Here is a 27,820-nt window from a genome sequence, read left to right on the forward strand (position 1 = left end):
TATCAATGCTGTTATATTTGATATGAAATAACATTTTATGGAAATAACATTTTTTATTTTATGTAAAATAACCTAAAGTTCTTGCATTAGTATACCCCGACTCTATGTTGGCCACATAAAGGCATTGGTGTTTAATAAACCTACGCATTTTTAAATTACTGTCAAATTGAGTAATTCTTCAGATCGTCTATTGTCGATAAAGAACAATTTGTCGATGTACAAGAAGTAAATGTTTTAAAGTTGTTTTCTAAACGACATTCACACGAGGGATGCGGAAGGAGGAGCGCCGGCTAAATTAAATATCAATCCAAGAACGATGGACCTCCATGCAACATGACTGACAAGGAGAATGTCCTACCAATTTATTTTCGCATTTCATAATCTGACACATAAATTAAAAAGGCATCACAAAGCACGCTTCCTTGAGATAAGAGGAAGTTGTTATTTTTTGCCAATTTCCGCATTACCCAGTTGATGGTGGGTTGGTGGCCATGACGATGTTGATGGTGGTAGTAATGCTGCGTTCGCGGTGTTGTGCGGCGTCATGACTGTCAAGCTAAGGTTGAATGAGCATGTGTGACGATGGGACCGGACAGGTAGCGAATGGTAAAGTTGGTAGCTTTGGGCATCGTCGCTGGGGCTTAGTTCTGGCTGGAATCACAGGCGGAGCGGTTTTCGCACTTTACGCCGTGGCTGTGCCGTTCGTGCTGCCGGCTCTTCGTGCTGTGTGCTTGCCCTTCGTGCCTGCCACAGATAAGCAACTTGCCAACGTATTGTCCTTGCTGCGGGGTCGCCGTGGACGTCTCGCAGATATCGGAAGCGGCGATGGGCGCATCGTAAGTGCATTTTGGGGTTTTCGGACACACAATACCTGTCATTGTCAAGGAGAACACGCGCATTGTGCATTATAATATCGTAAGTGCATTATAATACTGGCTGGCATTGTAGACAAGAGACAGTCAGTCAGGGTTCCGATCGCAACGAGGGGGAGTTAGAGGAGGAGGAGGAGGAAGTGGGAGTTTTCTTTCATGCAGTACAGGTGGACCATTCACAAATCGACCCACTCAACAAACACCCTTTAAACTTACACCCTAAACACCCTAAGCATTTCCCTTTAAATAACTATATTTACACCCCGATATTCGAGTGGAGAACCGCATTATTTAATTAACTAGAGAGAGAGCAATCAAAGATTGCTTTGCACACCCTCACCTGGACTTGTTTTGTGTGATTTTTTTATTGTACGTACTTTATAGACATACTCGCATTATAGTTGTACATACTTTAAAGGCGTACTCACTTTCTAATTGTACGTACTTTATAGACGTACTCACATTATAATTGTACATACTTTATCAACGTACTCGCATTCTAATGGTACATACTTTATAGATGTACTCGCATTCTAATGGTACATACTTTATAGACGTACTCGCATTCTAATTGAACATACTTTATAGACGTACTCGCATTCTAATGGTACATACTTTATCAACATACTCGCATTCTAATGGTACATACTTTATAGACGTACTCGCATTCTAATTGAACATACTTTATAGACGTACTTGCATTCTAATGGTACATACTTTATCAACGTACTCGCATTCTAATGGTACATACTTTATCGATGTACTCGCATTCTAATGGTACATACTTTATCAACGTACTCGCATTCTAATGGTACATACTTTATAGGTGTACTCGCATTCTAATGGTACATACTTTATAGACGTACTCGCATTCTAATGGTACATACTTTATCAACGTACTCTCATTCTAATGGTATATACTTTATAGGTGTACTCGCATTCTAATGGTACATACTTTATAGACGTACTCGCATTCTAATTGAACATACTTTATAGACGTACTCGCATTCTAATTGAACATACTTTATAGACGTACTTGCATTCTAATGGTACATACTTTATAGACGTACTCGCATTCTAATGGTACATACTTTATAGATGTACTCGCATTATAATTGTACATACTTTATAGACATACTCGCATTATAATTGTACATACTTTATAGACGTACTTACATTATAATTGTACATACTTTATAGACGTACTCGCATTATAATTGTACATACTTTATAGACTCACTCACATTCTAATTGTACATACTTTATCGATGTACTCAAATTATAATTGTACATACTCGTAAAGTCCTTACGAGATTGATGACATCGCAAATCGAGGGATTCAGAGACACAAAGCAAGCGTACAAACAGTGGTTTATTCCCGGAAGTGATGATGCAGGAAAATGGTGGCGGAGCCCAGAAAAGGATATGACATCACAGTATGTTACAATACTTTATAGATATAACTCACATTCTAATTGTTGTACATATGTAATTTGTACATATTACTCACTTGTACATAAGTATTTTGGTTGAAATTATAACCCACTTTCAAACTGTGTAGTTGTCTGCTTACATTGGTTGGACATAGTATGTTGCAATAGGGAGTTCTCCCAAGCTGTTCCGTTCTGAGTAGTTGGTAGCTAATGCTTACACCGATGGTAACGCTCAGTGACATCTTGGAATTGGTGGTGTGTTGGGAAGCACAGTTCCCCATCTGGGGTGTTTCATTTGTCAGTAAGATAAAGTGGGATTTGAAAGTCTCAGAAGCGCAAGTCTCAGGTCTCTATGTTGTTACGGATTCGTCACTTCCGTTGTTGTGGTTTTCATCCACTGTAAACATTTTCGATTCCATGTACTATTATTGTTGTCGTTTGAGGGAAATGAAGGTTACTATTTTCAAAAGGTAAAAAAGTTAATGTTTTAAATGAAACCGGAACCGGACGACGAAGAAGAGGAGGAGAGAAAAAAGGTGGAGTGAGGAGTCGGACAAGAAGCTTAGTTGCTTTGAGGTCTGGAGCGAACATTGGCGACCGAGAGTCACGAGTGAACTTTGGGTTTCCCGGGAGAGGGATTCCTGCGACAGAGTTGTTATCGCTGTGACATATCAACCTGCGTGACAGGTTTTGTGGTTGATTCCGGAGAGAATCATCAGAGTGCCGTTACGCCACGAGAACGGGCCGTCGGCCATTTTGACTCGCGCAGGACTTGCGCTTCGCTCAAGGTTTCATCTCGCTTCAACCATTTTCACCGCATTCAGACGTTAATCTGGTGTATGTGTGTGCAACGTGGCTTTTGAAGGTTAATTTGCGGTTCGCCGACTGTGAGCCGTGAAACGTCCATACCCGAGGGTGTGATTTCCCAGTCGCCTGGAGGGCGCCTTTGGATTTCCCAGTCGCCTGGAGGGCGCCTTTGCGCAGCTTTGGCAGCAGGACTGTAACTGCCAACCCAACGGGATTCTGGTCTCGATACGGACGATCGCTGGAGCGGATCGACTTTGGCTTGATGCCGGAATACGACTTTGGCTTGATGCGAGAATAGAGACATTGGGAATGTTCCTGTTTTCGCTCACTTGGAGCACAGTGAGTTATATTGTATGAACCTGATGGTACCATCATAGGAATTATATATTGTTTGTACAATTGATGACTATTATTTTTTGTGTTCTTATTCTTGTGTGACCTTAATACAATATTTGTTTGTTGGTAACAATTGGTGTGGTTTCACCATTTTTTTTTATTTTTATTTTTTTTTGTATACTGAATCGAGGCTCGTGAAAGAGCTAACATTAACTTCACAAACAAATCGACCAGACAAACAAAATACACAAAAAGAGGGAGCGGAAGACAAGATGGGGAGAAAAGGGGAAGCACACACACACACAACATCCGAGAGCAGGGAGATGTGTGGAAGGGAGAGGGCCCGGGGGGAGGAGGCGTGGGAAGGGGGGGGGGGGAGCGAGAAGTATAAAGCACAAGGACACCAAGGACTTCCAGGACAAAAGTTGGTATTTCAAAAAGTGGAATTGGGGTGAAATTAGCGGGGGTAGAAAAGATCAAGGTTTTGGATGGGGGAAGATAAGAGATGGTGGTGAACAGCTGTTTTAAAGACTTGGAGGGTGGAGTGGGATTGAAGAGAGTGAGGGAGTTTGTTCCAGAGGCGGGAGAAAAGAGGAATGAAGGAGTGAAGGTGAGCAGAGAGTCTTGATTTTGGCAGTTTAACCAAAAGAGGGTTGCAGGCAGATCTTGTGCGACCTGTAGGAATATTTGCGGGACAGAGCACAGAGAGAGCTGGGGGGGCAAGGCCAGAGAGGAGTCGGTAGAAGACGGAAAGACCACCAACCTGCCTGCGGTGAGTGAGTGAGAGGCCCTTGGAGTTAGCTTCATCGCGGGAGATTCCAATGATTCTGAATGCTTTGGTTTCAACAGCGTGAAGGCGAGCCAGGTGTGAGGCAGGAGCACCAGCCCAGAGGGGAGAGCAGTATTCCATTGAGCTGCGGATGAAAGCCTTGTATGTGGTGAGGAGCTCAGGTGTGCCAAGGAAGGACTTCGCACGACGGAGGATGCCCAGTCGGCGACTGGCTTTGGAGGCCAGATTTGAAATGTGGTTTTTCCAGGAAAGATCATGGCAGATAGTGAGACCCAAAAGCTTGAGTGACAGAACTTCTTGGAGAGGATTATTCAGAAAGTGAATGGGAGGGTTGTCCAGTCGGTCTTTTCGGAGAGACATCGTAAGAGTGTGAGATTTGTCAGGATTGAAAGACATGTTCCACTTGTTTGCCCAGTCTGTGATTTTGTCAAGGTCTGCAGAGAGTGAGGAGGCTGCAGACTGCCGATCTGAGGGATGAAGAATGGAGCGACAGAGAGTAGAGTCGTCAGCAAAGAGATAGAGAGGATTTTCAAGAGAGTCAGAGAGATCATTGATGAAGACCAGAAAAAGCACAGGGCCCAGAACACTGCCTTGGGGAACTCCAGCCTGAACAGGAAGAGGAGATGAGAGAAACCCATTCAGGGCCACACGTTGACTACGACTAGAGAGGAAGTCCGCCAGCCATGCGTGGAGATTTCCATGGATACCAAAAGAGGAGAGTTTGGTGAGCAGAGCGGGGTGCCAGACCGTATCGAAGGCACGTGATATGTCAAGGGAGACTGCTCTAATTTCCTGTTTGGCATTGAGGACCTCCATCCATTGTTGAGAAAGCAGAAGCAGCATGTCCAGAGTGGAGTGTCCAGGTCTGAAACCAAATTGATGATCAGAGATCAAGCCATTGGAGAAGAGGAAAGATTTCATATCTGAAGCAATGATGGATTCCATGACTTTGCTGATAATTGGGAGAAGGCTGATTGGTCTGTAGTTGCTGGGATCTGTTTTTGCACCTTTTTTGTGCAAAGCGGTGATGTTGGCAGATTTCCAAGCAGATGGAAGATGACCTTGAGCAAAAGAGAGGGGGAGTGAAAGAGCGGAAGAACATGATTTTAGGACCCGTGGGCTGATGCCGTCAGGTCCAGTTGCAGAATCAGAGTCGAGGGTTGACAGAATCTTTGACATTGATCTTTGACACAGAATAACACATCTTTCTGCCGTGACTCCTCTCCGGGCTCGGAGGTACACCGTGGCCAGGGGGTTTGGGGAGGAGCACGTAACAATATGTAATTTGTACATATTACTCACTTGTGCATAAGTATTTTGGTTGAAATGATAACCCACTTTCAAACTGTGTAGTTGTCTGCTTACATTGGTTGGACATAGTATGTTGCAATAAGGAGTGCTCCCAAGCTGTTCCGTTCTGAGTAGTTGGTAGCTAATGCTTACACCTACGGTAACGCTCAGTGGCATCTTGGAATTGGTGGCGTGTTGGGAAGCACAGTTCCCCATCTGGGGTGTTTCATTTGTCAGTCAGATAAAGTGGGATTTGAAAGTCTCAGACGGTGTCTATGGTTGCTTCGCAACCCATCGTGCCACAGAGTTATTCACAGGGCAGTGGCTTCAGCACTGCTATCTGGGAGGCCGATTGCAAAGACTCCTCTTGTAATCCACCTCAAGATGGAGCCAGAACAGTATATTGTGCATGCGAGAAAAGGATTGTTACCTAAAATGTCTCACAAAGCTTCTAAAAGAAGTCAAAAATACATGGAAAAGTACCTGAGAGAAAGGGGTGTGCCTCTGCACAACGAAAAAGTTGGAGAACTTTGGCTCAAAACAGGGCTGAGATTTTACAGCTGCCCATACTGCAGACACCCGCTAATGTGGACCGGTGCAAAGCCCAATAACTATGGATGAACATGTGCTACCCAAACCCTCGATGATCGCTGTTCATGAGTGGACTTTGAACCTTGCGGGAGTGCCTCCTGCTGACACGGCAGGGTCATTCCCAACAAGGTAATGGTTTCCATCTCTTTGAGGACCTCTTCATGACATGAAAATACACAAATATTGTGCCAGCTATTATCCACATGAAAGCTGGACGCACCAGGCAGATTTCCCTGAGGAATACATTGTATCTGGTTTGGGTGCTTCTTAATGGCTAATTGGAATGTCATATCTGGGAATGGTAAATGCACAGGGTAAGTTTTAAATCAACTTTTAAAATTACATTTGCTATTAATCGTGTTGGGGGTGTTTGTGGCGAGATGTGATGGCTGTTTTAGATGTATTGTTTGTTTGGTTCTGGGACCATGAGAAATTATACTAGAATTTTGCATCTATTGCTAAAGGTGTGCATGTGCGCATCACTCACTTGCATTAACAGGAGATGATAGGAACTCAGCACCTCATATCCATGGATATTTCTCGTATTTCTTATATTTTTGAGAGTCCGATTTGCATCCAGGAACACGATTATGGTTTTGCCACTTGAAAGAACGATCTTGAAATTGCCACTCTTTCGTCTAAAACCTTAAGATGATGTTGAAAAGACCATTTGATTTACTGATTTCATCCCAGCAACGGCAAACAAAGTGCCCCGGTTAGCGGAAGTGAGTAGAAAATGCACATACAGCGCATGCATGGAAGGCCTCGTTTACATTCGTACGTCAATTTGAACGGCCCTTATTGCTTGGATCAGTCCATCTGCATGCTTAGAAATAAAATAAAAACATTTACCTGTCCTTGGTTGAGAGAGTGATGGGGCTGAGGAGGTGTTTTTATTGACTGTAATATGTAACTCCAGGTAATAGCCGCTGCAAAGCATGGTTTCCAGGCCACAGGCTTTGAGCTGAATCCATGGCTGGTATGGTACTCAAGATTCCGTGCGTACCACCAAGGAGTCCAGTCGCGTGCACGTTTCCACAAAGTGGACCTCTGGAAGGTAAAGTATGATTACGCGCTGCAGGTAATTTGGTGGATGCATTGAATTTAAAGGTCTTAATTGCTTGCAATTAATTTTAAGCCAAATATTTGTACAATGTTGTGATATTTCAATTGTCCAAGCGAGTAGCATGAATAACGTGTGACTGTGCGAGAGAGACAGGCAGACGAGACAAGAATGGGATTTTGTCATTCATCAAACTGCTCCAGACAACAACACTGAGTGATTTTTTTTTTTTTAAAGTGGTGAAGCTGCTTCAATATTTGGCTATGTCCTTCCCTCAATCAAAAATGAAGAACCTTTCTAACCCACAGTGTTTAACTCGAAAGGGTTCTAAAGTGTAACTGCGGGGGTTCTAAGGGGTTCTAAAAGGTAATTCCAATGGGTTTTATTCGTTTCTAGGCTTTGCCTATTTCCTATTAAAATGCCAAACAGAACCGCTTCCTTCTGACACTGGTGCAATTTTTAAATTATTATTATTATTATTTATTTGTTTTTTTTCTTTCAGGAGAGTGTGCATTATTATTATTTTTTGGATACAAAGTTGAGGCTTGTGGAAGAGGTAGAAGACAAGGTGGATCAGCCGCAACAGAACAAAAGGAACAGTAGAAAGAAAGGGGAGAAACACAATCAGCAGGGTTATAAAAAAAAATAGAGACTTGGACAAATAATGGATGTGGGGAAGAAAAAGGTAGAGGGAAGGATGCATGGGGTGGACAAGATGATACATAAGCAAACTTTCAAGAAGGAAAGTCTGCAAATTTGGAAAAAGGTGGATTTGGGGGGCCAGGGGTGGGAGTTAGGTAAATGGGGGTAGAATACATAATGGTTTTGGACGGGGTGTGATCTGTGATGGTTGTGAACAACTGCCTTGAATAACTGGAGGGAAGAATAAGATTGAAGAGAGCATGGAAGTTGGTCCACAGGTTGGGGGAAAAAAGAGGGACGAATGAGTGGAGGTGAGCAGTAAATATGAATTTTGAGAGTTTCACTGGAAGGGGTTGCTGGTGGACCACATGCACCCTGCAGCGATGACTTGTAATACCCTTCCCCACTGGGAATGGTGCGATATGATACACATTTGCATAGAGATAATTGGGCTCATCCCCCACCCTGGACACCCTGAATTCTGAAATATTTCACTGTCTAAAACCTTCCTGGGCACACCACGAGTATAACGACCAGTTTGCAATTCATGTCGGTAAAGCAGTTCAGGAGTACATAGAAGTCAAACCAATAAACGTACAAGAAGACGTCATGCAGAGCACGATACTTGCCAAATCCACCCCCCCCCCCTTCCCCAAAAAAGGTTGCCATTGATCCAACAAATTGTCCATTTCATCAATATTGAAATTGACGATCTTGATCAAAGCTCTGGTTAATAGGATGATGATGACGGTTCATAGAATAAATGACGATCTTTCTGATGAAAATTGATGATTTTAGAAATCTGGCCTATGGTGATCTTTTGGCCTATGTTGACCTCAAAAATAGTTTCTTTCCCAATTCAGTGAAGCACTATGCAAAGGCTGTTAAATTTTCAAGTCAATCGGATGAACATTGATGATTTTTCAGATGCAGTGCTGATTTTGGAAGTTTGACCTTTAGTTGACCTTTGACCTTTTGACCTCAAGAATAGTTGGTTTCCCCATTTAGTGACTCAATGTGCAAATGCTGTTCAATTTTCGAGTCAATCGGATGAAAAATTGCGATTTTAGAAATCTGACCTCCAGATGACCTGGACCTTTGACCTCAACCTTTGACCTCAATCAATATGCTTCTCAATTGTGACGACCTATACAACTTTGTGAACTTTCATGACGATCGGTTTTGTATTTTGACCTGCAGGCGAGTGACAAACAGACAAAAAACAGAATAACAAACGCACCGACCAATATACTTGAAAAATCTTCGATTTTGCAAGTAATAAGGAAATACTCATACTTCGTGCGTTTTGCATGATATTGTTGGTGGGAGAGGAGTCGTATGGGGAGGGAAGAGTGGAGCGAGTGGAGAAAAAGGTGTGTGTGTGTGTGTGTGTGTGTGTGTGTGTGTGTGTGTGTGTGTGTGTGTGTGTGTGTGTGTGTGTGTGTGTGTGTGTGTGTGTGTGTGTGTGTGTGTGTGTGTGTGTGTGTGTGTGTGTGCGTGCGCGTTTTATTACTTGCAAAATCGAAGATTTTTCAAGTATATTGGTCGGTTGCGTTTGTTGTTAATTGGCAAAAAAGAATTTTTTTGACAAATATGTTGATCACTCCGGTTTGTGTGTGAGTTTGTCTGTCCGCTCACTTATACTTGCCTACAGGTCACAATTTTAAACCAATCTTCATGAAACTTCACCAAATGGTAGAGTTCGTGCTCTGACAAAATCCTATATATTTGAGGTCAAAAGATCAACATAGGCCAAAGGTCAACCACTTTTCTCGAATTACTAAAATCCTCAATTTCATCCGATTCACTTTAAATTTGAATAGGATTTTCATATCAGCTAACTGAATTCAACCACCAACTATTTTTGAGATCAGCATAGGCCAAAAGGTCAACAAGGTCAACCACTGTGTTTCAAATTTCTAAAATCCTCAATTTTCATCCGATTGCCTTGAAATTTGGATAGGATTTTCATATCAGCTAACTGAATTCAACCACCAACTATTTTTGAGATCCACATAGGCCAAAAGGTCAACATAAGCCAAAGGTCAACAACCATTTCAAATTTCTAAAATCCTCAATTTTCATCCGATTGACCTGAAATTTGAATGGGATTTTCATATCCGTGAACTGAATTGAACCCCGAACTATTTTTGAGGTCAACATCGGCCAAAAGGTCACCATAGGCCAGATTTCTAAAATCCTCAATTTTCATCTAAAAATCATCACTTTTCATCCTCTTGACCCGAGCTTTGATCAAGATTGTCAATTTTGATCTTGATGAAATTAACAATTTTCTGGATGAATTGCAACCTTTTTTTCACGGTGGGGGGTGGATTTTGCAAGTATCGTGCTCTGCATGACGTCCTCTTGTTTGTTTTTGTTTTCTTGGTTGTTTGTTTGTTTGTCCAGGTGATATCTCAGCCATCCTTTGAGCTAGGAAGCTTAAATTTCGGCATAATAGTGAGCAAGTGCTTTTGCAAAAACTGTATTTTTTATTAGTCAATTAATTGATGAGTGACTTAATTATTATCGATTATTTAAGTACTTATTTATTTCCTTTTGAGCTCGGAAGCTGCTATTTGGACACGACAATGACCAAGCGATTTGGCTGTAAAAGCTATTTTTGATCAATAAATTCATAAATTAATCTATTAATTATTTAATTATTATATTACTAACAATTAATTAAAGAATTTTAAGTTACAGATTCGGATGAAACAGTGGTGGTTTCGGTATTCTATTAGCCAATTGATTAATTATTTAATTATTTTATTATCATTATTTATTTATTATAATTATTATTTATTTATTTTCTTTTTCATCTGGGCAATATCTCAGGCACCTTTCGAACTAGGAAGCTGATATTTGGACATGACAGTGACCAAGTGATGTGGCTATAAAGGATATTTTTGATTTTTTGATTAATCATTTTAATCGATTTATAATTCATTCATTAATCAATTAATTATTTTTCTGATTAATTACTTATTTACTTAATTTTCAAAAAGTTACAGCTTTGGATGAAGCACTGGTCGTTTAGGTATGCTATTAGCCAATTGATTGAGAAAATATTTTATGATCATTATTTATTGATTTTAATTATGCAATTAATCAATCAATTATTGTACACCTCTCCCACCCAATCCTGGGTCTATGCACTGCATGGGTCTATACAGGGTCTATGCCAAAGGCGCCCCCGCAATGCCATGCTAGAGGATGTTATTTATTTATTTGGCATGGGAGCGGTGTACTTTGAATGTATCTGTACTTGTTTTGTTTTAAAATTGATTGAATGATTTTCATCATCTGTCTGATTTCATTTTCACAGTACTGTATTGTGAGTAGCCTGTTTGCACTGAAAGTTTATTGGTTTTTTTTTCAGGTAAACTTTGCTGAATATGACAACATCGTCATCTTTGGAGTTCCCCAAATGGTAAATGTGAACTTCCATTTAAAAGGACATTATCTTGAGCAAGTCATTGGACCAATTGTTGTTGTTGTTTCAAAATTTGTACATTATGCTGTCTTACTGAGTAATAGAAAAATACCAGTGAATCGAGATTTTAATTTTTACAGTGATCTTTGAATTGTTAATATTTATTTTTCCAATATACGAGATCGAGATTCAGGGAAGAGCAAGGTGTCAGAGGGTTAAAAGGCAACCTCATGACACTGGGGCCACAGTTGGATTCAACTAAAAGGAGAAATTGATGAACAGGGTAAGACAGAAAGTAAAGAAACACAGGAGCTTGAACGTAAGAGGGTGAATGGGGGTAGAAAATATCGTGGAATGGGGGATGACGACAAGGTGATACACAATCTGCTGGAAGATTTTGGCACAAAAGTGAGTTGTGTTAATAAGATCATGTGTAATTGGGATTGTTGTTGTTTTTCTTATTATTACAGTTTTCAAACTAGAACGGCACTCGGTAGAGAGCATACCTCCACCACTCTGAACAGTTTGTTTTGTATCCCACTGATAGGCCGGATCTGGATCGAGACCTCAAACACAATGTAATCAACTTGTTCTTGTCACCTACCCAATTAATCCACCAAATTTTGTCATAACCCAAGCACAACTATTTGAAACTGTGTTATGTATATCATCTTTGGTCTGATCTCTCAGTGGTGAAGAATTGCACAAAAAATCTCGGATCCGGATCTTCTCCAAAATCGAATCACAATCCTTCCTTGTCATGTACCAATTCCGTCCACCAAATTTTGTCATAATCCATCCAAAACTGTTTGAAATATAATACTATATATCGTTTTTGCCCTATCTCTCAATGGTGAAGAATCACTGAGAATATTTTTTAAAAATTCTCATATCCAGTTCTGGATCTTCACAAAAAAAGGAATTAATTCATACTTGGCACACACCCAACCTGTCCAATAGGTTTCGTTCAAATCTGTCTAACTTTTTGAGATATCCTGCTCACAGACAAATGGGTGAAAACGATCTCAGTCCACCTTCGGTGTGGGAGGTGATAACGCCTCTTTCAACTGCATAGCCATATCTCTTCTCTCTTCTCTTCTCTCTTCTCTTCTGTTCTCTCTATATTATAAAAGAAAGTTTTTGTTTGTTTGTCTGCGCAAGCTAATCTCTGGAACGGTGAAAGATAGGAGGAAACCTCTAATACAAAAAATGTCGGGACGGGCCCCGGGAAGGTTTTAGGTGAGGTGGAGCGGCCGGTTGAGGCCACTTCGGCCGGGCCGGGCCCATTTCGCAATTAAAAGCTGAGCTGAATTATAGTAGTCAATCTTCTACGGCCGCGAGTAAAAGCTGAATTATGGTAGTAAATTCATTCAAAAAGAACCAAAAATGTCGGGACAGGCCCCGGAAAGGTTATAGGCTCGGTGGCGAGGCCGGTCGATGCCGCGTTGGCCGAGCTAGGCCCATTTCACAATTAGAAGCTGAGCTGAATTATAGTAGTCAATCTTCTACGGCCGCGAGTAAAAGCTGAATTATAGTAGTAAATTCATTCATAAATAACCCGGGCAACGCCGGGTGCTTTCAGCTAGTCTACTATATAAGAGAGCCGTTGGTCAGTCTGTCTGTGTGTTGCCATTTTTCTCAGAGATGGCTGAATGGATCTTTGTCAAACTTTCAGAGGTTCATCAGTGAGTGCCTGGGAGTGTTTTGGGAAGAAAAAAAAAAAGTTAGTTTTTTTGGATTTTTCTAAAAATCGCTCTATGGTGTCTAAGCCTTTTTGATTAATGACAGTTATATACAAGTACACATTCGCATAAATAAATACAAAACAATCACCAGACATTTGAACACAAATAAAACAATTCCGGAAACGGTCAAAGTTGGTGGTAAGGCATCGTCTTCTTCCTAAACATTGTACTTAACTCAGAAACGTGATGAACGGTACATTCGCCAGCATATATTGAACGAAAAGGTAAAATTATGATTTGATATTTGTGATGGATTCTGATTTGGATGTAATTGCTTTTCCATTATTTTTGCCCTCATTTCAAATATGTTAATGCTTCTTTTTCGCTTGAGCAACGCCGGGTACTCCAGCTATAAATGCTTTTATACTTTACTCGGGGTACAAATACAAATACAAATACAACTTTATCTTGGGGGTAACATAGAACCTGTGTGGACGTGGACTAATGTGGCCACGGCCTCATTCGGGGGTGTGGGGGACCGGGAAAGGGGTGTAAATTCTCTTTGTAAATGCGTACCGTGTCAATCCACTTGGTGATGGTAGCAGAGGGTATTACAATTTACTTTTTTACCTGTGCAACACTGAGGTGTTGGTTGCAACACTCGCACCTCTTTGCACGGGAAAATGTTTCCTCCTTCCCTTTCCCCCATGCCACAAAACGGAGGGGCCTGTCAAAGCCAAATGAAAAAAGAATAAAATAAAAATCAAACATTTAAACTGCTTTGGACGTGCACCTTGACCCCACGGCCAAGGCACACAGTCCATAAAGACTGTCCCATTAGCATACACATGCACCTCGGCTCAAAGGCTGAAGCACATGGTCTATCAAAACACATGCAACCTGACCCCAAAGGGTCAGAATGCATGGTCATACAATTGGACCCCTCCTCCATAGAAGTGAGTCCCCATGACTTCAACACCATGCTGTCCCGACGAGGGCTTATTAGCCCTCATCAGAACGGCATACTGCAAAAATCTAACCAATGAGGACCAAACTTGTCTATTAAGCACCTCCTAGCTTTAATGGTGGACCAACAACAACAACACAAATGCATTTTAAGGCCATTTTCCCTGCTAGAGCGGGGGTTAGCCTTGCAGTCCTCATGACAATCTTCTCCATTTTGCCCTATTTTCTGCATCTCTCCTTGTTAACCCCCTTGCCCACAATGGTGGACCAATTGTGACCAAACCCAGCACCATGGACAAATTCTGATGAATGTCAAGCCTGGCCAGATGGTTCGTGAAAGATTTGGGACAGCTTACCCCTGGCCAACCACACAATAATGTGGGAATAATTGTGGTTATGAAAGAAAAATAAGAAGAGATCTAATGTTACAATCGACGAAGTAGCTGCTAAAATGTGATTTTACTGCATTGCTCTGAGGCTTATTCCAAGGTCTTGGCACGGCACGTATTGACGCCAAGACGCACACCACACAAACATTTATAGAGTCTTATTGCAAGAATTGGAGCTTTTGGCATTTATTTTTTCATATCTGTAACTGATTGGAAGGTAAAGTTTCAGTCAAGTTCCCTGCGCAGATCCCTGCGCATCTTAAGAGGCGACTAAGGGTTGGCGTCAGGAAGGGCATCAGGCCATAAAACATTGCCTCAAACAGGGAACCATGATTGTCATGGGGCCCGCAAGGCTAACCCCCTCTCTAGCGGGGAAAAATGGCCTTAAAACGATCATTCATTCATTCATTATTCACCCAATGCTCTCTGTTGGGGAGAAAATAATTTCAATGGTCAAGGGTCAGGCTTAATATAGTAACTATATATTAACTTATCATTATAACCATATTAACCACTGCCCTTCGTCTTTCAAGAATCAATTTCAATTTGTAACCTAGCCGCGAAGGCCGACTTCTAGATTATCAAGACACTCACAGCGTAAACACGGGACACGACAATCTTCGCTTCCCTCTGGTTTTTGCTGTGCAGTGTACACTTTGAGAATCTATCAATATCAATGAAAATTAGGCAAATAATTAATCAAATGGAGAACTTACACTCAAATTTCAGTCAACCATGTCATCACTAACATAGGTTTGCTCGGCTTTCCAAAACCTGGTCTGAGTAGTGTGTGATGGTTACAGCCACAGTGCCCACCACAGCATAAATTGGTATTTCCACCTACACTACGTATAAGGGGGACTACAACAACAAACACAACTTGCATTTTAAGGCCATTTTCCCTGCTAGAGCGGGGGTTAGCCTTGCGGTCCCCATGACAATCTTCTCCATTTTGCCCTATTTTCTGCATCTCTCCTTGTTAACCCCCTTGCCCGCATTTCTTCTTCCACCATCTTTAGCCAAGTCTTTCTCGGTCTTCCCCGTCCTCCACTTCCTTCTACATTCATTTCCATCACTCTTCTCAACCAGTCACTTTCATCCTTCCTCAACACATGACCAAACCATCTCAACCTGTTCCTCTTCACAGCATCAATCACAGGCTCTATTCCCATCATCTTTCGCAATTCATCATTTGTCTTCCTCTCTCTCAACGATACTCCGCACATCCACCGAACCATTCGCATTTCCACCCTTTCCAGCCTTCGTTGCTGCTCTATGTTCATTACCCATGTCTCGCTCCCATAAATCATAACACTTCTCACACATGCAGCATACACCTTTCCCTTCAGCTTCAACGACACTCCCCTCCATATCAGCACGCCACTCAGTTCCCGAAACTTCTTCCATGCACATCATACTCTAGCAACCGTTGCCGAGTCTGATCCCCCTTCTCCATTCAGCATGTCTCCGAGGTAGCAAAATGTTTTCACACCTTCCAGCTTCACGCCGTCTCCAAGATCCAACTCAACATTTCCTCCATCTGCAGCTCCCTCTGTGCACACCTTACATTTGAATGTAGCTGCCACACTGGTTAATGACCCTCTCAGACCACTGCATTTTTGATGAACCCACTCAGCGCACATTGTACATTGAATGGAGTTCACTCCGACACCCTTCCTGCACATAGCACATGGCCACTTCCCAGTTCTTTCCACCTCACCACATGCTTTACCACTTCCCATCACCTTCGTCTTTCCGATATTCACCTTCAGACCTTTTGTCTCCATACATTCCTTCCACTTGTTCATCTTTTCCTTCAGTCCATCCATACTTTCCACAATCAACACCAGATCATCTGCATACAACAACTCCCACGGCAAACCCTCCTTTACGTTCTGAGCCAGCATCGCCATCACAGCTACAAATAGTAGCGGACTTAGTACCGACCCCTGATGCACTCCCACCTTCACCTCAAACTCACCACTGTTCCCGTCCTTCGTTCTTACAGCTGTGCGTGCTCTTTTGTACATTGCCATCACCACTCTGATCAACCATTTCTCCACTCCTATCTTCCTCAATGCCCATGTCAATACTTCGCGTGGAACCCTATCAAATGCTTTCTCCAGATCAACAAACCCAAGAAACAACTTCTTCCTCTTCTCCATGTACTTCTCCTGCAACTGCCTCACAATAAAGAGCACGTATGTCGTTCCTCTTCCTGGCATAAATCCAAACTGCATTTCGTCGATCTTCACCTTCTTCCTTATCCTCCTCTCCAACACCCTTTCCAATACCTTCATAAATGTTCGTTTCCCATTAATCGTACACTTTTCAAAATCCAATCTCACCCCTCCCCTCCAAATCTTCCCCATCACCCCTCCCCTCCAAATCTTCCCCATCACCCCTTCCCTCCAAAACTTCCCCATCACCCCTTCACTCCAAATCTTCCCCATTACCCCTCCCCTTCAAAACTTCCCCATAACCCTCCCCTCCAAATCTACCCCTTTGCCCCTCCCCTCCAAATCTTCCCCATCACCCATCTCTTTCAAATTTTCCCCCTTGCCCCTCCCCTCCAAATCTTCCCCATCTCCCATCCCTTTCAAATCTTCCCCCTTGCCCCTCCCCTCCAAATCTTCCCCATCACCCCTCCCCTCCAAAACTTCCCCATCACCCCTCCCCTCGAAATCTACCCCCTTGCCCCTCCCCTCCAAATCATCCCCATCACCCATCTCTTTCAAATCTGCCCCCTTGCCCCTCCCCTCCAAATCTTCCCTATCACCCATTCCTTTCAAATCTCCCCCCACACCCCTCCCCTCCGAGACTCTCCCTCGCTCCTCCCCTCCTAGACTCCCCTCTCACCCCTCCTCCTCAAAGCGTCCTCCCTGCTTCTTCCCCCTTCCAACTTTCACCTTCATCTCCCTCAACCTTCTGCCTCGCTCTTCCCCCTCGTCAAATAACACCTCACTGCGCCTCTCCCAATCACCATCAAACCTTTGGTCCGCCCCATTCTTCCCTTTCTCCAAGCTATTCTGTAATCTCTGACACACCTTCAACAGCTCTCCCTACCTCTTCCTCCTCTTCGACATCTTACCCTACTGCTCCCCCCCCCCCCTGTTCTGTATCCGATGCCCCCCCCTTCCTCTTCCTTAACAGTATGGACCTCAAACATCCGGGGCCTTCGCTCAAACTTGTCTGATCTCTCCATACAGGTTGCTTCTGACAAACCAGACGTGATCTGCTTAACAGAAACTTTCCTCCTTCATGATGTCTCTGATTCCTTGGTATCTCTCCCAGGTTACTCCCTCCTCCGGTATGATAGACCTGAGCCTCGTCCTGGAGGTGAGGTTGCTATCTTTATAAAAAAACTCTCTTCCTCACTCGCCCTGCACTGCCCTCTCTCCACCTCACCCCCAGGAATACCTTTGGCTACGGCTTCCCCTTCGCTCCCACCTTTTGTTCATATGTGTGTTGTACCGTCCACCAAACAGTTATGACTCCATCTACATCTCGCTGTCTGAGAATATGGACCAACTTCTATCGACCCATCCCAACTCTCTCTTCCTCATATGTGGTGATTTCAACTGTCACCATGCCAGTTGGCTGGGTGTGGGTTCATCTCTCACCAGCCATGGCTCTTCAGCAAAGGACTTCTGTGACTCACTGGGACTGACACAATCTGTCAATTTTCCGACCCGGATTTCAGTCAACGGAGCATCTTCTCTTCTGGACTTGGTTATGACTAACTTCCCTGAAAATGTCTGCTGCTCTTCTTCTGATCCAATCGGCTCTTCTGATCATGTGCTTGTTAAAGTGGACATCTCTCTGACCATTCTCAGAGAGCCTCCTCAGCATCGACGAGTCTGGCATTTCACTCAGGCCAACTGGCACGGTCTTCAAGCAGCCATCAATCATCTGGACTGGTCTCCCATCTCTACCCCCTCTGACATCAACTCATCCTGGGAATTCTTCCAAAGTAAATTGCTCTCTCTCATGCACAGATTTATCCCATCTCGTCTTCAGTTGTCATACTCTTCCTCCCGTCCATGGTACACGGAATCTTGTGGTGAGGCTATTGCCCAGAAACAACTTGCTTTCGTCTCCTGGAAAGCAAATCCAACGGAAGGAAATCTCATTTCCTTTCACAAAGCCCGAAACAAGTGTGTGTCCACCCTCAGGAGAGCCAGGAAACAATATCTCTCCGTTCTCAGGACCGAACTCTCTTATCTGTCTCCCTCTTCCAAATCCTGGTGGCGTCTGGTCAAATCTGTTTCTGGTGTTTGTTCCCCCTCCATCCCCTCCCTCACCTCAAATGGCCACACGGCTGACTCCGCGCGTGAAAAAGCTGAATGCCTCAACTCTGTGTTTGCCTCTAAATCTTGTGTCCCAAACCCATCCCTCTCTGTACCCACCGTACCCAGTCGTACCCAGCTGCTCCTGGACTCTGTGTCCTTTCCTCCTGACAAGGTGGAAAAGTTTCTGTCAACCCTCGACTCGGATTCTGCAACTGGACCTGACGGCATCAGCCCACGGGTCCTAAAATCCTGTTCTTCCGCTCTTTCACTCCCTCTCTCTGTTCTCTTCACCCTCTCTTTTGCTCAAGGTCATCTTCCATCTGCTTGGAAATCTGCCAACATCACCGCATTGCACAAAAAAGGTGCAAAAACAGATCCCAGCAACTACAGACCAATCAGCCTTCTCCCAATTATCAGCAAAGTCATGGAAACCATCATTGCTTCAGATATGAAATCTTTCCTCTTCTCCAATGGCTTGATCTCTGATCATCAATTTGGTTTCAGACCTGGACACTCTACTCTGGACATGCTGCTTCTGCTTTCTCAACAATGGATGGAGGTCCTCAATGCCAAACAGGAAATTAGAGCAGTCTCCCTTGACATATCAGGTGCCTTCGATACGGTCTGGCACCCCGCTCTGCTCACCAAACTCTCCTCTTTTGGTATCCATGGAAATCTCCACGCATGGTTGGCGGACTTCCTTTCTAGTCGTAGTCAACGTGTGGCCCTGAATGGGTTTCTCTCATCTCCTCTTCCTGTTCAGGCTGGAGTTCCACAAGGCAGTGTTCTGGGCCCTGTGCTTTTTCTGGTCTTCATCAATGATCTCTCTGACTCCCTTGAAAATCCTCTGTATCTCTTTGCTGATGACCCTACTCTCTGTCGCTCCATTCTTCATCCCTCAGATCGGCAGTCTGCAGCCTCCTCACTCTCTGCAGACCTGGACAAAATCACAGACTGGGCAAACAAGTGGAACATGTCTTTCAATCCTGACAAATCTCACACTCTTACGATGTCTCTCCGAAAAGACCGACTGGACAACCCTCCCATCCACTTTCTGAATAATCCTCTCCAAGAAGTTCTGTCACTCAAGCTTTTGGGTCTCACTATCTGCCATGATCTTTCCTGGGAAAACCACATTTCAAATCTGGCCTCGAAAGCCAGTCGCCGACTGGGCATCCTCCGTCGTGCGAAGTTCTTCCTTGGCACACCTGAGCTCCTCACCACATACAAGGCTTTCATCCGCAGCTCCATGGAATACTGCTCTCCCCTCTGGGCTGGTGCTCCTGCCTCACACCTAGCTCGTCTTCACGCTGTTGAAACGAAAGCATTCAGAATCATTGGAATCTCCCGTGATGAAGCTAACTCCAAGGGCCTCTCACTCACTCACCGCAGGCAGGTTGGTGGTCTTTCCGTCTTCTACCGACTCCTCTCTGGCCTTGCCCCCCCAGCTCTCTCTGGGCTCTGTCCCGCAAATATTCCTACAGGTCGCACAAGATCTGCCTGCAACCCTCTTATGGTCAAATTGCCAAAATCAAGACTCTCTGCTCACCTTCACTCCTTCATTCCTCTTTTCTCCCGCCTCTGGAACAAACTCCCTCACTCTCTTCAATCCCATTCCACCCTCCAGGTCTTTAAAACAGCTGTTCACCACCATCTCTTATCTTCCCCCATCCAAAACCTTGATCTTTTCTACCCCCGCTAATGTCACCCCAATTCCACTTTTTTTAAATGCCAACTTCTGTCCTGGAAGTCCTTGGTGTCCTTGTGTTTTATACTTCTCCCTCCCCCCCCCCCCCCACGCCTCCTCCCCCCAAGCCCTCTCCCTTCCACACATCTCCCTGCTCTCAAATGTTGTGTTTGTGTGCTTCCCCTTCTCTCCCCATCTTGTCTTCCGCTCCCTCTTTTTATATATTTTGTTTGTCTGGTTGATTTGTTTGTGAAGTAAATGTTAGCTCTTTCACGAGCCTCGATTCAGTATACAAAAAAAACTATAAAAAAAAATCCATGCTCCAATAACTTTATCGCTCGGTACGAGCCACACTCCAGAGGGTCACCTTTCCCCTTGTATAGAGGGACGAGGGTACTCAGTTCCCATCCACTGGAATGCGGCCTTCTTTCACCACCAGATTACAGATCACTGTCATTCTCTTCACACCCCACCTTCCTGCTGCCTTCAACATATGTCCCACAACTCCCGTCGGCCCTCTCGCTTTTCTACTCTTCATTGCTTTTATCGCTTCCTCAACTTCCTTCTCAGTTATCTTCTCTGCCGGTCCTAAAACTGGGTTACTCTCTATGTTGCCATCCCATTCATTCTCTGTATTCAACAGCATTTCCATATATCTTTTCCATCTTCCTTTAATTCCATCTGGGTCCACAACGATTTGTCCCACTTCATCCTTCAAGCAACTCACCCCCATCACATCACACCTCTCTTTCGCCATCTGCTTTGCAATCCTGAATACCGCTCTCTGACCCTCTTCCGAATCCAAGCGTTCTCCGAACATTTTCCTACATGCCTCCTGCGCCTTTGCTACCTCTTTCTTTGCAGCCTTCTTGGCTGCCTTCTAACTTTCATGCTCTGCTTTTTCTGCTCCCGTACCCTACGCCTTCTGCCACTCCTTGAACTTCTTCCTCTTCTCGTCAATCCTCTTTCCAACTTCATCATCCCACCACCATGTTTCCGAGTGCCTCAGGGGTCCTTTTGTCCATCCACATACCTCACCAACGACTCCCAACAGACTATCTTTCATTGACATCCAACCACTTTCAAGCTCAACCACATCATCCTCTACCCTACTCAGCCTCTCTTTTAATGCCTCCCTTACTGTCACCTCTTTCAACCTCCACACCTTCATTCTCGGTTGGTACTTCACCCGCCGAGCTCTCCTCGCACCTTTCACCCTCATGTCGCAGACAACCAAGTGGTGCTGTGAAACAGCCTCCTCCCCCGGGATCACCTTTGTGTCCCGGAGGTGCCCCCTATCTCGCCTACGCACCATCAGGTAGTCAACAGTTGTCGTCGACCCACCTGACGTGTATGTAACAAGCTTATTATCCTCTTTCTGGAACTGAGTGTTACAAATCAACAAATCAGCTCCATCAGCAAACTCCAAAATCCTTTCACCTTCTCCATTTCTCACACCATATCCGTAACCCCCCATGAACTCCCTCAAAACCGTCCATACTCCTTCCCACATGTCCATTTAGGTCTCCTCCTAAAGGGGGACGTATAAGGGGGACTACACGAAGGAAAATTTCGCTGCCCATGTGCGCCTCCAGTTTTGCCCCATCATCTGCACCATTCGAAAACAACAACATTCGGGAATTCTACAAGGGGTAGTTTCATGAAACTCGGAGCTTATCTGATGTGATAGTTTTATATAGGAAAATTCACAACGTAAAACATGTCGGGGGACGCGATTTCCAACCTCTTCGTGAGTGTTCGTAATTTCTTCTTCAACATGCCACGATGTTATCCAAATGCTTCATCATAATTTTGTGGAATGATTAATCTCATGAATATATTTATAATTTCCCCCTCATGGCTACTGATTTTGAATTTACACTTCATGTAAATGACAGTTTCATATGTAAAACTGGGGGACACGAAGATTTACATTGTGAGTCATAATTGTTAAACCAACGCACACAAAATGATAAACACATGATACTATTCAACTATACAAAAATTGTTGTTAATGATTAATGTTTTTATTCGCAATGAAAAATACACGAATTCAAAAACAGCAGTGAAGTTGCATTTCAAAATAATATATTTAAACCATAAGTCACAAAGAAAATGAAACAAAATACGGGGACACCAACACTTCTTTTAAGATTATGGTAAAATCTTAGTATTAATAATGCTTTTCCATTTACACATTGGAACACCCAATTGCTGCTCTACCAGAACAATGATATGAAGCTCATGTGAGATTATATGGGATATTGGGAAAATCATGCAAATTTCAGTCACTTCATAATTCACTGTTGGACTACACGAATATGGAATTGGCCATATATATATTATCTCTTCTCTTCTCTCTATAGACTATATTATAAAAGAATGTTTTTGTTTGTTTGTCTGCACAAGCTAATCTCCGGAACGGTGAAAGATAGGAGGAAACCTCTAATACAAAAAATGTCAGGACGGGCCCCGGGAAGGTTTTAGGCTAGGTGGAGAGGCCGGTTGAGGCCGCTTCGGCCAGGCCGGGCCCATTTCGCAATTAAAAGCTGAGCTGAATTATAGTAGTCAATCTTCTACGGCCGCGAGTAAAAGCTGAATTATGGTAGTAAATTCATTCAAAAAGAACCAAAAATGTCGGGACAGGCCCCGGGAAGGTTATAGGCTCGGTGGCGAGGCCGGGCGAGGCCGCGTCGGCCGAGCTGGGCCCATTTCACAATTACAAGCGTTACGCCTAGGTCCCCCGTCGGTGAAGTGATGCGAGTTGACAACGTGGAAGACGCAAGGCGGCCATCTTGTATTTTGACGTGGCGACCCAATTTTCAATAGCGTTCTCCCTTATGCATAGATACACCCACACACCAGATTAGAAGTTAATAGTTCGTTTATTTTTCAAGATATTTCGCTCACAAAGTTCAGACATATATATGGTGGCGGCCATCTTGGATTTTGACGTGGCGACCCAATTTTCAATAGCGTTCTTCCTTATGCGTAGATACACCCACACACCATATTAGAAGTTGGTACTTCGCTTATTTTTCAACATATTCTGCTCACAAGGTTCAGACATACATGGCGGTGGCCATCTAGGATTTTGACGTGGCGACCCAATTTTCAATAGCGTTCTTCGTTATGCCTCGATACACCCACACACCAGATTAGAAGTTGGTACTTCGCTTATTTTTCCAAGATATTCCGCTCACAAGGTTCAGACATACATGGCGGCGGCCATCTTGGATTTTGATGTGGCGACCCAATTTTCAATTGGGTTCTTCCTTATGCCTAGATACACCCACACACCAGATTAGAAGTTGGTACTTCGCTTATTTTTCGAGATATTCCGCTCACAAGGTTCAGACATACATGGCGTCAGACATACATGGCGGCGGCCATCTTAGATTTTGACGTGGGTTGCACCCACACACAAAATTCGAGTGCGGTCCTTCGCTTACGCATGCATGCATGCACACACGCACGCATGCCCGCACACACGTACGGACGGACACATGGACGGAGGGGAAAACCATAGTCCCCCTTTCGCTCCGCAGTGCGACAGGGGGACAAAAAACTGAGCTGAATTATAGTAGTCATTCTTCTACGGCCGTGAGTAAAAGCTGAATTATAGTAGTAAATTCATTCAAAAAGAACCAAAAATGTCGGGACAGGCCCTGGGAAGGTTATAGGCTAGGTGGCGAGGCCGGTCGAGGCCGTATCGGCCGGGCTGGGCCCATTTCGCAATTAGAAGCTGAGCTGAATTATAGTAGTCAATCTTCTACGGCCGCGAGTAAAAGCTGAATTATAGTAGTAAATTCATTCAAAAATAACCCGGGCAACGCTGGGTGCTTTCAGCTAGTATATATATTTATTTATATATATATATATATATATATATATATATATATATATATATATATATATATATATATATATATATATATATATATATACATATTGTTACGGACCGCGGATAAGGATGTTGATTTGCCGAGCGGATGGCACCGCGGCTGAACAGTTACCCCGACTAACCCGATTCCCGAACGTTGGCCGGATCGCGCCACAGATATTCAATCGGGAAAAGACAAAGGCGACACGGATGTGAAGAAGAAGAAGAAGACAAAAAGGTTGGCAATACTACTAAATTTATTCCTATTATATACACGCTCAAAGTAACCAAAGAAGAAGGAAAGATAATAAAATAATGTACAGAAGATATTAGAGACACAGTGAAAATCGCTAGCTTACCTACAGTCTTAATTAACCCAGGGACAAGACACACAGAACAAACTCACGTACACAAAAGGATGGAAAGGCAGGAGGTGGATGACTGGAGGGAGAGGAAGGTCCAACGGGTCCTGCAGCACGATCGGCACGTTTCGCAGCCGCCGTTCCTTCGCGGCCCTGTTCAAAACTGCCGTCCAGGCCCCAAGCTGCTGTTGTTGCTGCTGTGGCTGTTGCTGCTGCGGCTGTGTGGACGTCGCGTGCTCTTTTTAGGACTCGTCTCTCTCGTCTTGTCCAAGCTCATCTGGTCCAACCACTCAACTCAACAACCCAACAACTCAACAACTTGCACGTCTCCCTGTCCAACTACTACTCGGTTCTTGCGCGCGCGCTTTTATAGCGCCTCAGGCGATCAAGCCGCTGGCCTTCAGGACACGCCCATCGGTCAGCTCACCTCGGCCCTGATTGGTCGGCACGGCCCTCTGGCTCCGCCTTGATGACGATGGGCGGGCACGCCCTTCTTCCCCGAGCTGAGCACATGTTCAATGGCGGCTTTGGGGCGAAATCAGCAACCCACCGCTGTAACAAACCTGGCAAACTGCCCAGTGCAGTTGGCAATGGAGGCTTGGAGGGGATGTAGTTGGAAATGGAGATTTTGGGAATGGGAATGAAGAATGAAGGGAATCTATCTCATTTCACTTGGTGCAATGGAGTGTCATCTTAATGGAAGACAAGGCCTTACTCTAATACACATAATAAAGATATAACCATCAACAAGGGGGAAATCTATGATTGGCTGACGTGTATGCTTTATGGAATTAACTACAGGAACGCCCTTTGACCTTTATACAACACTGGAGTGAGGAGGGTCCAGAATAAAGCAATAATAATAAAAAACAATAAAAAAAATACAATCCTCATATCCACAACAATATATACATATATACATATATACATATATACATATATACATATATACATATATACATACACACATCTATATACACATACACACACAGGTTGAACCCCCTAACTTGACTGGGAAGCAAGGTTCAGATTGAGTCTCACACCAGCAATTGCTGCACAACCTGTTAGCAACAAGTGTAGCCTGCCACGTGACACATTGTCTCTGCCCTGCTCATCGACAATTAGGAGGTTTGCAGTCAGGAACAGTAAATTTGACTGAGGAAGCACACTAACCCTATGACATGACACTGACGTCATGCACATAAATTATACCAACACATCACCTCCAAACTAGGAGGCATCCGTGTGGTACACAAGACTTTTCAGACTGAGATTAAAGCTCTATGGTCACAAATAGACAAAGGCAGAGATGTTGATCTAGATTTCGCCCTTGTTATGGGCCTTATGAGGCTTGCCTTTTTATAATAAAAAAAAGGTAAAAAAATCAAACATTTAAACAGCCTTGGACGTGCACCTTGACCCCACGGCCAAGGCACACCGTCCATAAAGATTGTCCCATTGGCATACACATGCACCTCAACCCAAAGGCTGAAGCACATGGTCAATCAAAACACATGCATCCTGACCCCGAAGGACCAGAAAGCATGGTCATACAATTGGACCCCTCCTCCATAGGAGTGAGTCTTCACGACTTCAACACCATGCTGTCCCGACGAGGGCTTATTTTATTCTGGTATGAAGGGATATCCAAGCGGATCAGACCTATCTCGCAGTACTGGTCATTGGTGGACGTTGATGATCCCAGGTGTCTCTTCATTCTCAGAATTCAAATTCCTGTCTGAGCTTGCTTACCTGTGGCTTAGGCAGGAATTTATAATCTGTTCAGGATGCCGGCGAGAGATACCATGGGATTTTAACGTCCACCAATGACCAGAACCGTTAAAATGGTCCTCCAGATCAACGTGCTTTCAATGGACCCTGTATGCGAAGCACCGTTTATAGCTGGGTTGAGATTCTTACCCAGGCCAGACACTTTAAAGGTGGGTGTGCATACCTCAAGGCTATCCTGCCCAGCCCTAGCGTATGAGGTGTAAATTGACCTTTGACACGATGAAATGTGTGCGTTGTATAAAAAATGTGGTCACCATACAATTGATGTACAAATTGTTTGTTTTAACTTCGTTGGGCAGATGAAGGACTTGGCCAGGAAACTGGAAGGGGAGCTGAAGTCGGGCACACGTGTTGTTGCTTGCCGCTTCCCTTTCCCTACTTGGACAGCGAAGTGGACAGTGGGAGAGAGTGCCGATGCTGCTTGGACCTATGACCTTCCTGATGCTTGTCGTGGTAGTTCTAAAATAAGGCAACAACCATCTGATTTCTGAGGCACTCGCTTTCTTTTTTCAATATTCGCTTTGGGGGGCTCTATGTTTTTGGCCACATTTGTACCTGAGGCTTTACGCGCATCCTAGCCCAAAACCACCACAGTGATATATCCTTTTTGTTGGTGTCAGTTTTGCATGTTTGAGAATTTCAGAAAGGGATACGTGAGAGCCAACTATGACTTCATATCCTGTGAAATTACATAATCACACATGTCTACCAGCTTCAATATGGCATCGAGCTCATAATGGCATCTTGAACAAAAATATTTACATTTTATTCATGCAATGGCCATTCAAGCACAACACTTTTGGCATCAGCTCAATGTTCTTTTTTCACAAGTTTCATAGTGACCATTGTGTCTGGCTGAAGGAGGCATTAAGGTAGAAGCAATGCAACCAGGACTTGTCTTGATGTCCAGGAATGATTATGTAAACTTATGAAAATCCTTGTGACCATTACATATTGTCCCTTTTTATAGTGGTCCATGGTATAAATGCTCTGAATATCTCACCCATGATGTCAGGTTTGGCAATGAATTATCTCGCTCGTTTCCCGCAGCTTTTCCGGCAATATCTATACTATTCGTCCAGTGGAAGCCGAGAAACGAATTTCCAGTGCCCATGTTAAAGTTGCATGCAGAGAAACCGTCCCATATAAAGGGACATCTTCTTCATGAATGGCACCATATTTATAGATCGGAAAAACTTAACCCAGAAACATCAAGGCCACATTCACCAGCATCAATTTCATGAATAACATACAATTCCACTTCGAAGGTAACACTTTTATTTTACAATGTCTCTTTGCCAATAATCTACAGGCTGTTTACAAAGTCCCGTTACCCCCTTCACACAACTATCGGGGACGCCTCGGCATGGTGGTTGTACCTCCCAACGATAGTCGGGGGTCAAATCTTCCCCATTCTTTCCTGCTGCCCGGATTCGTTAGGGCAGCGCGGTCATGGTCAGAATGGCGATCGGTCCCCATGGACCGGCCCTTTCCCTCTTGTCTGT

The 27,820-nt window shown here is 43.9% G+C and overlaps 1 protein-coding gene across 1 annotated transcript; it reads left to right on the top strand.

The window, feature by feature from the left end:
• Nucleotides 1–457: 457 nt before the first annotated feature.
• LOC137431292 (ATP synthase subunit C lysine N-methyltransferase) lies at nucleotides 458–27,317 on the top strand. The gene is made up of 4 exons (XM_068122458.2): nucleotides 458–836; nucleotides 7,039–7,176; nucleotides 11,207–11,257; nucleotides 26,615–27,317. Exons 1-4 carry the CDS (start codon nucleotides 567–569, stop codon nucleotides 26,804–26,806), a joined length of 651 nt encoding a protein of 216 aa, XP_067978559.2. The 5' UTR covers nucleotides 458–566; the 3' UTR covers nucleotides 26,807–27,317.
• Nucleotides 27,318–27,820: the final 503 nt, after the last annotated feature.

Source organism: Myxine glutinosa, chromosome 7, assembly GCF_964187855.1.
Source record: "Myxine glutinosa chromosome 7, kmMyxGlut1.1, whole genome shotgun sequence".
Lineage (NCBI taxonomy): Eukaryota > Metazoa > Chordata > Myxini > Myxiniformes > Myxinidae > Myxine > Myxine glutinosa.

Bases quoted from the DNA above. Each gene is read 5' to 3' on its own strand.
- LOC137431292 (XM_068122458.2), top strand. From the start codon at position 567: ATGAGCATGTGTGACGATGGGACCGGACAGGTAGCGAATGGTAAAGTT. The intron at 837-7,038 runs GTAAGTGCATTT...ATGTAACTCCAG, and splicing joins GAAGCGGCGATGGGCGCATC to GTAATAGCCGCTGCAAAGCA. The intron at 7,177-11,206 runs GTAAAGTATGAT...TTTTTTTTTCAG, and splicing joins ACAAAGTGGACCTCTGGAAG to GTAAACTTTGCTGAATATGA.